Genomic DNA, 12299 nt, shown 5'->3' with positions numbered 1-12299 from the left:
GCGCAGGACTTGCCGTACTTTTTTTCTGACTGCAAGGATTCATACTCTTAGGCTTTTTCGGTAAAGTCACGTCGGTAAAAAAATAAAATTAATAGAAGTAATAATACAAATAAAATTATAAATCACGACGTTTCGGAGGCAACACAAGTCTCCGTCATCAGGTGGGACCGTCACAGCTAAAATTACTGCATCAAGTGATGCAAAATTCCAAGAGACCAGCCCTTAAATACAAGTTAAGGGGGGAGGGGCTTATCTGAGTGTGGTAACCAGGGAATGGAACGTGGGGGTGGTGGGCGGGGCTACAAGAGAAATTGGCCAACGTCGTCATGTGCAGGAAAACAATCGGTGTACCTCGACCTAAACCGGTGTTGGTTGAGAATCCAAATACAAAAAAGCAGCACTGTTAAACGCTGGGGATGTCAGCACTCGGTAAAGTAGAAAAGTGCCTGTCAAATAAGATGGTACAAATATATATAGTTCAATTTTTTTTTACCGTACTTTACCTATGCGGTCCACAGTTTGGCTTGCGTGGCCACAAAAATTGCACCGCCCGGCGGCCCATCTTCGACGTTGCAATGTGCCAACAAGATGCGTCGAGGAACGGGTACGTACGGTCACTGACCATCCCCACGGCCAGGCACTTGCGGAATCGGCAGTCCTGGCACTGGTTGCGCGTCACGCGGTCGACGATGCAGCCTCCGGCGAACTTGCAGACGTAGGTGGCGTGCAGACTCTTCTGGACGGTCCGTCTGAAGAATCCCTGCCACCGTCAACACCGACCATTGCCCAGCGATTATTCCAGCGAGTTTATCGTGAGTACTCGACCCCCCCCCCCCACCCAATTCATGCTCTCACACTTTGTGCGACTCGCGTTTTGTCACTTTCTCTAAGCGCACGAGGGGGGGGGGGGCGAGTCACAGATCACCGCCTGCCGTTACGTGGACCGTGCAATTGACGGCGTTGTGACCACCGCATCGCGCCTTTCGTGCCGATCACGTGCATTTAGTGAATAATTAAACGTGCAGCACTGCACTTCGCTAAACGTGTACATTGTATGTACACTCGTACAGGCGAAACCAACAATTTCAGGAGAATTCGCGCTTACGTAGGGTAACACGGAACCTAACCCCCCGACGCATACTACGAGACCTTGCTGTGATCGGAGAGAATCCGACGCACGCGTCACCGTATTGTACCCACGTGAATAGGCGTTAACCCTTTCTGGCAAGAATACACGTGCCGAGACGTCCCAACGCCAAATGGAGACCTATCACGAGGCATCGAGTCTGGAAAAGGGCCATCTTGATACTGGCAAAAAAGGGGTCCCATAAGATAAGTGATCACACCGCCGAACTGGCTGCCCTCTGTTATCAAACTGGACTTTGTTTTCGCACTGGACTGGCAATCCAGAGGTCGTCGGTTGCATTGGACCTCCCAGCGTGGCAGTTAAAACAATGGGGGCAAGCACCTCAAATCCCCACCCACCCCCATGTCTGTCCACCCAACAGTATACATGGGATACAACCGCAGTTAATTGGCTGGTCGTGCATGGTTGGGTCAAGTGTGGGTACACCCACCATTCAGACGCTGTCTCCCCGACAGACCTGGTCTTCACCTGAGGACGGCTGCTTGCGTCGTGAGAATTATTTTATTATGTTTTATTTTTATTATTTTATTACTTCCCTTCTACGTGACTTTACCGAAAGAACCAAGAAGATGAATCCCTGCAGTCACGAAAGCTTTAAATCGAAATTTACACCCACCTCTTCAAAGATGCCTGACCGGCGTGCAAGAGGAGGTCTAAAACACCCTGCAGAGGGAGGGTGGGGGGACTCTCCATAGCTCCTTCTAGTGGGTGCGGCTCTTCTGCCAGCAGTGGTGTTATATAGACATTGCAGGGCTGCACCTCTATGAGAAATTATGCCGTTTCACATTTTCCAGCCGATTTCTCAGTCCACTGCTGGGTAAAATTCCTCCGCCCACACTGTGTCGGTCATATGTGAGGGTTTTGACTATTTCACCACTCTGTTCGGTGTGGGGTGATGTATGTATGCATGCATGTTGAACGTCCTTCGCATGCGTACGTAGCCAACCGTGCTAATCGGAGGTGCGGGGTAAAGACAACGAACTAGACCACGAAAAAAGCAGTTCGATAACGGGATGGGTGAGAGGGGGCATGAAAGGACTGCTTCAGATGTGACTCTTTTTCTGAGAACCTCCACCCAACAATCGGGCCCTGTGGGCGCGCCACGCGCCAGTGTGGGATGCTGTGACACCGGCGTTCCCGGCGCACCTTGCAGCCCTCGCAGGTGATGCAGCGGTAGTGGTATCCCGTGGCACGGTCCCCGCACACCACGCACGGCTCGTCCTTGTCCAGGTAGCTCGGCACGTAGCCTGCACGCCCACGGGTTAACGTCATTTTATCGTGCGTGAAATTGGTGAAAGTCACTCGTCGGTGAAGTGGGGTTGGGAGGGGGTGTGTTTTAACGCTAAATGTGGTTTGTGAGAATTATTCAGCTTTACCGGCGAGCTGATACATGAGTAATCATTAATCGTCATGTTAAACGCTCGTACGTGCGACAAAAAAAATGTGTTTGGGTTGGTAACGACACAAATGTTGGTCATTGTTAGGTGGCCCAACTTAAAAGTACATTGTGAACCCGCAATATTGGTGCAAAAAAAGCTGGGTGTTACGAAGACGAAAATCATCCAGAGAGACAAGAGCTACGCTGACCCCCCAAAGAGTAACGAAGTGACTGTGACAAGATGCGATAAGGAGTTCGAATGAAGACGCAGACTGAGATAATTTAGTAATACATAATACAGTTTTTTTTTTTCATTGGCTCACGTGAATATGAATGTGTTGCTAAATTCACCACCACCCGACACGGCCAATTAGTAAGATAGTTTAGTAACGTTGCGATAGACTACAGTGCACCGATGAAGAATAAATATGGTAGCTAGTTGGCTATACATGTCCTGTAGATTAAAATAGTTACTGAGTTCACTGATTAGCTCACTTGATATCGGCTGGGGGGAAATGTGCATCTCTCACAACTAACATTTAACAGCTAAGAGTGGACTCCGTTTTTCACTGGAGTAAGTACCCTTTATTTTATTAGGTGATGAAACATAGACTGCATTGAGAGACATGAATCACTGCCCCGTTTGCAAGGGCGACCTGGGTTACATAAAGAGAATTATGCAATGACCAAGACTCAGCTAAAAAAACTGGACTAGAGGTTACCATTGACTAAACCAAGGCCGTAAATATGCTCAAAATCTCCCTCCTAATATATTGCTATAAAATAGATTTCTGTTTATATGATTGTGGTTATGGTTGTACTTTATTAATCCCTAATCTCTGCCTTTACATACAATGAAACAAGAAAAGGTAGAAAAAAGAAAAACAAAGCAACGTAATACAATACACTATTAAACATTATTGTAAAAAATAAATAAAAAGTCCATCCTATGTATTAGTGAATTTTTTTAATATTTTAGGCAGGAAATTAGTTTTCAAATTTAGATTTTTTTTTTCTAGGGGGGGACCCCCAGACCCCCTGGAAGATTAGGTCCCCCCCAAATGTTGACTCCATGGCTACGCTTTGGACTAAACTTAGACGATGACTAAAATAAATACAAATTCTGGCTAAATTAATGCAGCTGCACACCAAGTTGGTGGTATTTTTTTCGTATTTTAAATGCTTTTGCATAAACCAGGGGTGTCCAAACTTTTTGCAAAGAGGGCCAAATTTGATAAAGTGAAGATGCCCGGAGGCCAATAGTTCATTCTGACATTGTTTTAACCACAAAAGTTACGTGGAAATACACACTGTTATAAAACAATTTTCATTGCCACAATTACCTTCATTTTTCAAATGACAATGTAACCAAATATAAGCCACTCAGGCAGACGGGAACAACTCTAAAAACGCAATTCTGCCTTTCATTCAGTCTGATAACATTGAACAAACTGTATAGAATACCTTAAATTTCCATGAGTGTTATGATGTATTTATTCTGACAGAGCTGGCGAGCCATAAATAACACGTTATACGACCGAAGCTGCGGGCCGGATGAAATCTGCCCACGGGCCGTGATTGGCCCGCGGGCCGGACTTTGGACATGCCTGGCATAGACAGTACTTTTTGCTCAGTTTGATGGAAATTAATATCAGCAACACATGGTGGTGATTTTGTTTTTTTCCCCTACCATGTATCGCTAGAAACTAGTTTCCTGCCAACTCACGATTAAAGTCTCCAATGTACGAAGATATTTTTTTCTTACATGTACTTTTGTTTAAAATGTATTCGTGTATTTTTACACGCATGTAAGGTGTTGTCATGTAAAGTGAAATTGCACGGGTACTTTTGAAATAATAGCTTCAAACAACGGAGAGAACATTGCTTGAAAATGTAAATGGAGCTGTGCTCTTGTAAATGTTGGATCTGTATTACTTAATTATGAAATGGCAGACTTTGCCTGGCGGTTTGCAACACTGTTGCCTGTGGAGACGTCAGCAGATCGACAAACAGGGGCATTCCCAAAATTGTCAATCGATCCTTTTGCGCCTGACACCAACACGATACAGGGCCAGAACATCCCATTTCCTGCCATCAGAGGGCGACAGTTCCACATTGTTGTCTGTGTGCGTGACAGTCCAGCCGCTTTCACAACAAACACCGTGACCTAAATTCGATTTACACCAATGGCGAACATCAGCGGCACGTGGCAACATTTCCCGTCATGGGCTTCCCCTAGGTCAGGGGTCGGCAACCTACGGCTCCGGAGCCGCATGCGGCTCTTTACGGGCTGCTTCTTGACGATATGTACGTATGTACAGTATGTACTCAGATGCTTTGCGGCTCTTGAAATACTGAATTTTGTACCGAATTGGAAAGAAATGGCTCTTCTTGTTATTTTGGTTGCCGACCCCTGCCCTAGGTCATTCACAGAGTGTGACGCTCAGATTAAAATAAAAATGTGCATTAACAGGGCACGGTGATGGAACAAGATTGTTGAGATTTGACGTGCCCTCGTGGCGCCCGTGGGATGATTTACTCAATCTTAATTTTGGAGCTTTCGTGACTGCAGGAATTATTCTTTGGTTTTTTCGGTAAAGTCACGTATAAAAATAAAATAATAAATTAAATAATAGCATACGACGTTTCGATTGCAACACAAGCAATCATCATCAGGTAGGATAAAATAGCGACATAGAATATAACCAGAAAACTATAGACTGTCTGCTTATATGTCTGTCTATAGTTTTCTGGTTATATTCTATGTCGCTATTTCATTATACCTGATGATGATTGCTTGTGTTGCAATCGAAACGTCGTATGCTATTATTTAATTTATTATTTTATTTTTATACGTGACTTTACCGAAAAAACCAAAGAATAATTTACTCAAGTTTCTAAATCACCGCTTAACGATAGTGGAAATTCATTTCAAAGTGAGAGACACACAAACGCAGCTCACGATGGGCGACACAGCATATGTGATGAATGCGGCTTCATGACATCCACACCGTCCTCCACAACTTCCTGACAGTTGTATTTGACAACCAATGACCATTTTAAAACAATATTGAACTGGAGTGAGATGTAGCTGGGGTATGTGATCGATGTGCCCGCTTTGAACCAAAACATAGTTGATGACATTCTCGAACCGATCATTCCCGCACCTCCAAATAAAATTGTTGGCAACGTACGGCGCGAGAGAAGTTCAACATACAAACAAACATACATACAAGGAGGAGCCGATAACTTGTTGTGTGAGGATCTGCGGTTTCAAACCAAAAAAAACTGAGTCAGGTTGAGATGGTTAATGATCCCTAAAGTAACAGCACCGGCTCAACAAGCCGTGGTGTATGAAGGGATGTGGATGATGTGAAGGATTGAGGGACGATTCTGTCTATTGCTGCACCTGAAACAGGCGACGATGTCACATGACATGTCACCGGTCTTGCTCGTATCGTGTTAACGAACAACGTTTGGTTGAAATCGGAGCATCGCACTCCGTGAATGTTCCTTTGTCAGCCAAAATTATTACCTGATGTAAAACATCAGCACTAGGGATGGGGAGAGAAAGGCAGTTGGGCAGTTGTTAAAGTGAGGCAGGTACCGGCAAATTGATGGGGTAATGTCAAGGATGGGTGAGGTGAGCACTATTCATTTTGCATTCCTAATGCACTGAAATACAATTGTGTCGTATATTTTGTGCGTACTGGCACTGCAGGCAGGTGTACTGCAGGCTGCCACCACCCCCTCGTGTGCTGCATTAGCCTTCTCAGGTGCTCACGAACAGCACTTGCCCCAATAGACTACCAGGCTACACGGGGGAATCCGTGTCCTCGTCTGCGTGTGACGGAGACGTGAATGGGATTCATGGCGAGTCTCATTGCACTCACTTCTTCTTGGGACCTTGTTGCTGTGTGGGAGACCCCCTGCCCTTGTGTGCAATGTGACTTCTGCAACTCAAATTCTTAGGTTTTTTCGGTAAAGTCACGTAGGTAAAACATCAAAATTAATAAAAATAAAATAAAGATCACGACGTTTCGGAGGCAACACAACAGCAAAACGTCGTGATCTTTATTTTATTTTTATTAATTTTGATGTTTTACCTACGTGACTTTACCGAAAAAACCTAAGAATATGAATCCTTGCAGTCACGAAAGCTTCAAATCTAGAATTTCTGCAACTCAATTTGAGACTTTGTTTACTGTGTGGGAGCTGGGTGGATTATTGCATCGGATCATGAAGGATAAGCGGCAACTAGGGAAGGACTTCATCAAATAGTGGATTGATCATGGATGATGATGATGATGACGAGTAATTATGATGTCGAGTCTGGCCCCCACCATAGGGATGTGGAATTTCCACCACAGGCCTAGGACCACCAATGGATATAAGCAGTGGCGGCTGGTGATATTTATTTTTGGGGGGGCGCATTTTTTTTATTTTATTGAGGGGGGCAAATAAATATAAAGCAGTACCAAAAACCATTTTGACTACTTGAATATAAATTTTGATGATATTTATTTACATTTCAGACCAAAAGAAGTACCAAAAAGCATGTTTCCTACTTGAACATAAATGGTTCTCTTTTATATACATTTCAGACCAAAGTACCAAAAAGCATGTTTCCTACTTGAACATAAAAACGTTAGTTTTATGCTATTATCAATATGGCTGCGGATACTTTCATGACGTTTGCATTTGTCAGAGAGATGTTTGAGGTCTCTTACCCCCGTCGTTGTCCACAAAACTTCAGTGCCGACACTTTGAAATAAAAGACAGGGAAAACAAAAAAGAGAATTGCTAACATCACATCCAGCCAGCCACCTCCGTTTCTCATAACAAGCGCGGGTGAAGCTTCGTGTGTTGCTTCGTCCTCTGTCACTGGCCTGCTGCTGGATTTGTAAATCGGGTTGGTCCGGTCCGAGATCCTTTATCTTTTTTATTTCTTCCAGCGAAAGCCTTGTGAAAGGCTTTTTTTGTAAATAAATTACAGAATTTGGATGAACTGCTGCCATTGTTTACACAAAAAATTTGATCAGCCGAGCAAGTGTCAAAGTGGTGTCGCCTGCGCACTCGCCGTAGTGGCCCAGAGCGTAAATTTGAATGACAGGTGACGAGAACCAATCAGATTGGATAAAATAACATGTATCCAATTCTGATTGGCCAGGGACGCAACGACTTGCGCCCCGAGGAGAATCTTTAAGAAACCAATTAGAGACCAGCTTCAGGTCACATGCTGTCCGAAAATTTAAAGTCTCACATAGACATCCATTTGTCCGGCGCCCCGCATGAAACACATTGAAAAACATAGAAAATAGTTGACCGATTAAAGCCAGTTTTTATTAAATGCTGATGCTTTTCTTACTACCAGCCGGCACATCGTATGAAAAAATATTTTATTTATGTATTTTTATATAAATTTTGTATATGTATATTTCTTGAATATTGATGGGGGCGGCGCCCCTGCGCCCTCTATTGACGAGCCGCCACTGGATATAAGTGGTGGCGCTATGGTGATGAGATGTTAACGGTTTTTCCCTCCACATTTAGAAACGTGCGTTTAGAGTATTTTTACTGCTCTAATGATCCACTGGATGAGCCACTTCGTTGAGCTATCATTTGTGGCCAGGTCGCTTCTGAAAAATAGCTATATAGCTCAGTGGGCCTTACCTGGTAAATAACAAAATAGTTTTTAGTTTTAATAGATAGTTTAAGTGGGATCTAACCCTTCTTGAGCAGACAAACCCTTTGGCCTCTCAATCGTTTGACTTCCCTGCAAGCTTAAGACACAATGCGCACCTTGTATCATGTCCCTTCAGCAGCCACCAATGCTCTACTAGGGATGATCACAACCACTTGTTCCTTGGCTGATTTGCTATCAAATGTAATATGTAAAGAGTAGTTAAAAGGTCAACGATAACGTTCCATACTCTTTGGTTCTTTTGGTAAAGTCACGTAGGTATCAAATAAAATTATTTCATGACTTTACCGAAAAAACCAAAGAGTATGGATTCCTGCAGTCACGAAAGCTTCAAATCAAGATAAAGTTCCATCCTAATAAATAAACAACAAAAAAACGTGGCCCTGGTAACGTGGTCACATGGTAGCGGTGCTTAAGATTGAGTGTAGTGTTGATAGTGGGTGCAGGCGCATTTCTCAAGAAATTTCCGCCGTCTCTCAATGTCAAAACCTGTTCACGTTTACGAAGACAAAATAAGTCCCCTCAGAAATGTGTTTTCAAGCTTAGAATGCATCCCATTATACAACCCGAACACACAACGGCGAGCCATTGACATATAGCTTCGCTCCGAGTTAAATAAACGAACAAACAGCAAAAAAGAAGGTACTGTATGTGCATTCCAATAAACACATTCCTGCGGAGGGAGCTGTTAGGAACGTTGGGTTGCTCGGTCAATGGCCAGGGTCAACGGCGGCGTGGTGTATTCCGCAAATATGCCCGACTGTGAGGGCGGGCACAAGCCGGCGTGAGTCGGTTAAACGTTGAGTTTTATAAGGGCACCACGGGGTGACCAGCCCCCCCACCCAGCCCCACCCCTCCCACCCACCACCCAGCCCCACCCTCCCCACCCAGCCCCTCCCCACTCTCCCATCCCCACCCAGCCCCTCCCCACTCAGCTACCCTCCCTACCCTCCCCTCTCCACCCAGCCCCACCCCTCCTATTTTTGGATGCACAGCGGACACAATAATCCCCTGTGGGCTGGTGTAACCTGGCGGTTCCTACCAGTAACAAGAAATAAACCAGTAGCCAAAAAATACGTCCTCGCACCAACGATTAACATCTGTTGAACTGGACGGCACGCTCGTACAATGTATGTTCACGCGTAACAGCAGCCATGGGAAATGAAACAGAATACAAACACGTGCGCGCAATGCGCCCACAAATAGCCGCGTTGTTAAAAGGGCAAGGCCAGCGCCAAGTCAAAAATGAGGGACTCCCTCTGCTCGAGGGAAAGACTTCGGGCCATAGCGTGTGTTACTCTGGAGTGGCAGGGTGGCCTGCTAAATATACCAACACGCATGGCTTGACAATCCAGCCTCTGGAACACCTGGCTCCTGTGGGACACGGAGCCGTCACGCACGTGGCCTGGCAGCCACCGTTATCCGCCCTGTTGTCAAAGTACATTGCAACTACACCGGACATAACGCAGTGGAAGTTGTTCGCTCACTCACTCATTCATTCATTATTGTGCAGCCCATGTTGCCTCGTCAGTATCGTGGCGACAGTTGCGTGCCAAGCTTACGTCCCTGTCCTTCACCAGCACGTAGTCTTCATCAGTGGACGAAATTTCATTTGCCGAGAATTTTTTTCCTCCCGATTCTTATCACGATTGTGCTGTCAGCATCATACCACGAGACGAAGCGTTTGTTTGTGTCTCTCACACCAGAGGCAGATCTAGAAACTTTTGGAGGGGGCAGTTCCGAAATCTGAAGCAATTTATGTTTTAAATAAAAAAAACATGCAATTTATTACTGCCGTTAAATATAAATAAAATAACAGTGTTTGGGCTCTGAAGAGGGGGGGGGGCAATTACCACCCACCCCTAGATTTTCCACTGTCTAACGCAGAAGCACAACCCTTCATGTTAGAGAATGGCTCATAGTAACGGATATTTCAGAGCTACCTCTGAGATCCCTTGAGGTGGGAGAGCACAGCGCTCTCCCACCTGAAGGTCAGTTCGTTGCATGACAGCCAAACTCATCTTATTTAGTTCTTAGAGTTGGATTTTTTGTGCAGCCATTGGTGGCGAGATGTTAACTACCTCGACTGGTATGCAGGAGGCCGTGGGTTCGATACCGACCCTGATGTCTGCTGTGTATTTGGAGTTTGTGTGTTCTCCCAGTGGCTGCTTGGATTTTTCCCTGGGTCCTCCGTTTCTTCCCTTCCACATTTAGAAACATGCGTTTAGAGTATATGGCTGCTGTAAATCTCCACATGATAAGCCACTTCGTTGAGCAATAATTTGCAATAGCCAGGTCGCTTATGAAAAGAGAGCTACATAGCTCAGTGAGCCTTACCTGGAAAAATAAAAAATAGATTAAAAAATAATATTAAATATATGCACCCGCGATTCCTAATGTGGGTGCCTCGCCCTGCCCCTGGCCACACCTTCTTTCCCGAACTGTCTCAGCCAATCGCGAACATCCCACCATGGTTCCCTCCTGTAATAATCCCTCGTGACCACCTGGCCACGCACGCCAATCCCGAACATGCCTCTTCGGGCAACGGGGACTTGCACAAAGGCCCTGAAGGGGTGGGCTCCTCCATGAGCATCTCTGAGGAAGTTGACTGGGCTCAATCCAACAGTCCATCGCCAGCAGCGGCTTCTTGCGGTTCCCCCGGCATCAAGGACTTGGAAACTGTTGGCGGCACAACGCATTTCCCCTGAGGCACAACTTCCTCAACCAACTGCCCCGGCTCGTCGGACACACCAGACATGGACCATACCGGATTTGGAGATGAACCATCTACAGGGGGCTGAACATATGGTTTCAGGCGTAACGGATGAACAAACCAACGACGACGTCCCACCTGAATTCTCACATACTGAGGCCTCCTGACCTCCACCACCTCGACAGGACCCTGCCATGGTCGATGTAATTTGGGGGACGTACTCAGTAGCACCTGAGGGCAGTATAACCACTGCCCATTTAAGCACATGCTCGTGTTGTCCCGTGTTTTTCTCGTTAACAGCTTGCGTCTTTACCGTGATTTCTATATCCGAGACACGACACAGCGTAATCTGCAAAGAGGTGGGCATGGCCGCTCCCTTCTTCCCCAAGGCCAACCCTAATTGCACCTCAATAGGGGGATAGTTCTCCCAGCTATACATGAGAAAAAAAGGTGGAGAATCCCATAGAGGCGTGTGAGGCCACCCTGTACGCTGCCAAAATATCCGGGACATGCAAATCCCATTCCGTTTGTCCCTCGTTAACGACCTGACACAGCATAGATGTTAGGGTCCGGTACAGACGTTCCACCATACCATCCGTTTGGGGATGGTATGGTGATGTTCTGATCTTCGTTGTGCCCAATACATCGCACACTTCCCGAAGCAGCTTTGAGGATACATTTCGGCCTTGACTATGAGAAGCTGCTCGTGAGCCCCCTTACCCATCACATAGCCGTGCAAAAATGCATCGGCGATGGATGCAGCTGTTTGGTCGGGCAACGGCCAGGCCATTGGGCACCGAGAAAAATACTCAACCCCAACAGGGAGAAATGTATTTCCCTTTTGCGTAGTCAGAAAGGGCCCCAGGATATCCAACGCGACCAATTCGTTAATGTGGGAAACCGTGATAGATTGTTAAGGAGGTTGAGATTTTTTCACCGGTGGCTTGCGACGCGCACAAGCAGTGCAACCTTTAATAAAATGGAAGACATCATTAGACATCCCCGGCCAATAGAAATCTCTTTGCACCGTAAGCAAGGTTTTCCGGTGCCCAAAGTGCATCAGCTTGTCAGTGTGCACTGACCGCGTCAACCTGCCTCGCAGGCCTGTGGGGATTACGATACATAATCTGCCCGAAACCTCATGCCACCGCATAAGCAACCCTTCCCGGAGGACAAATCATGAGATCCCCGTATGGACGGGTTTCTTCTGATCAAGGTCCACACGGCATCGTAAGATCAAGAGGGAGATATTCTCCATCTGCAACTTGCCCCATTCTGCCCGTGTGAGGCCCAACATGTCGTCCTTATGTGCATCTGCCACGGGTCACCTGAGGCCGCAATGACCCCAGTTGACCCA

General features: G+C 46.0%; 1 protein-coding gene across 1 annotated transcript in view; it reads right to left on the bottom strand.

The window, feature by feature from the left end:
• Positions 1 to 12299, bottom strand: part of LOC133349788 (thyroid hormone receptor beta-A-like) — a 55925-nt gene that overhangs the window by 8997 nt on the left and 34629 nt on the right. The window contains exons 4-5 of the mRNA XM_061563533.1: positions 2294 to 2394; positions 613 to 760 (exon numbers count right to left, since the gene is read on the bottom strand). Of these exons, the coding sequence (XP_061419517.1) occupies positions 613 to 760; positions 2294 to 2394 (249 nt within the window). The remainder of the gene's footprint in view (positions 1 to 612; positions 761 to 2293; positions 2395 to 12299) is intronic.

The sequence above is a fragment of the Lethenteron reissneri genome, chromosome 31 (genome assembly GCF_015708825.2).
Source record: "Lethenteron reissneri isolate LAM-NWPU_2019-01 chromosome 31, ASM1570882v1, whole genome shotgun sequence".
NCBI classification, from domain to species: Eukaryota; Metazoa; Chordata; class Hyperoartia; order Petromyzontiformes; family Petromyzontidae; genus Lethenteron; species Lethenteron reissneri.
This window is presented reverse-complemented; position numbering and strand designations above follow the sequence as displayed.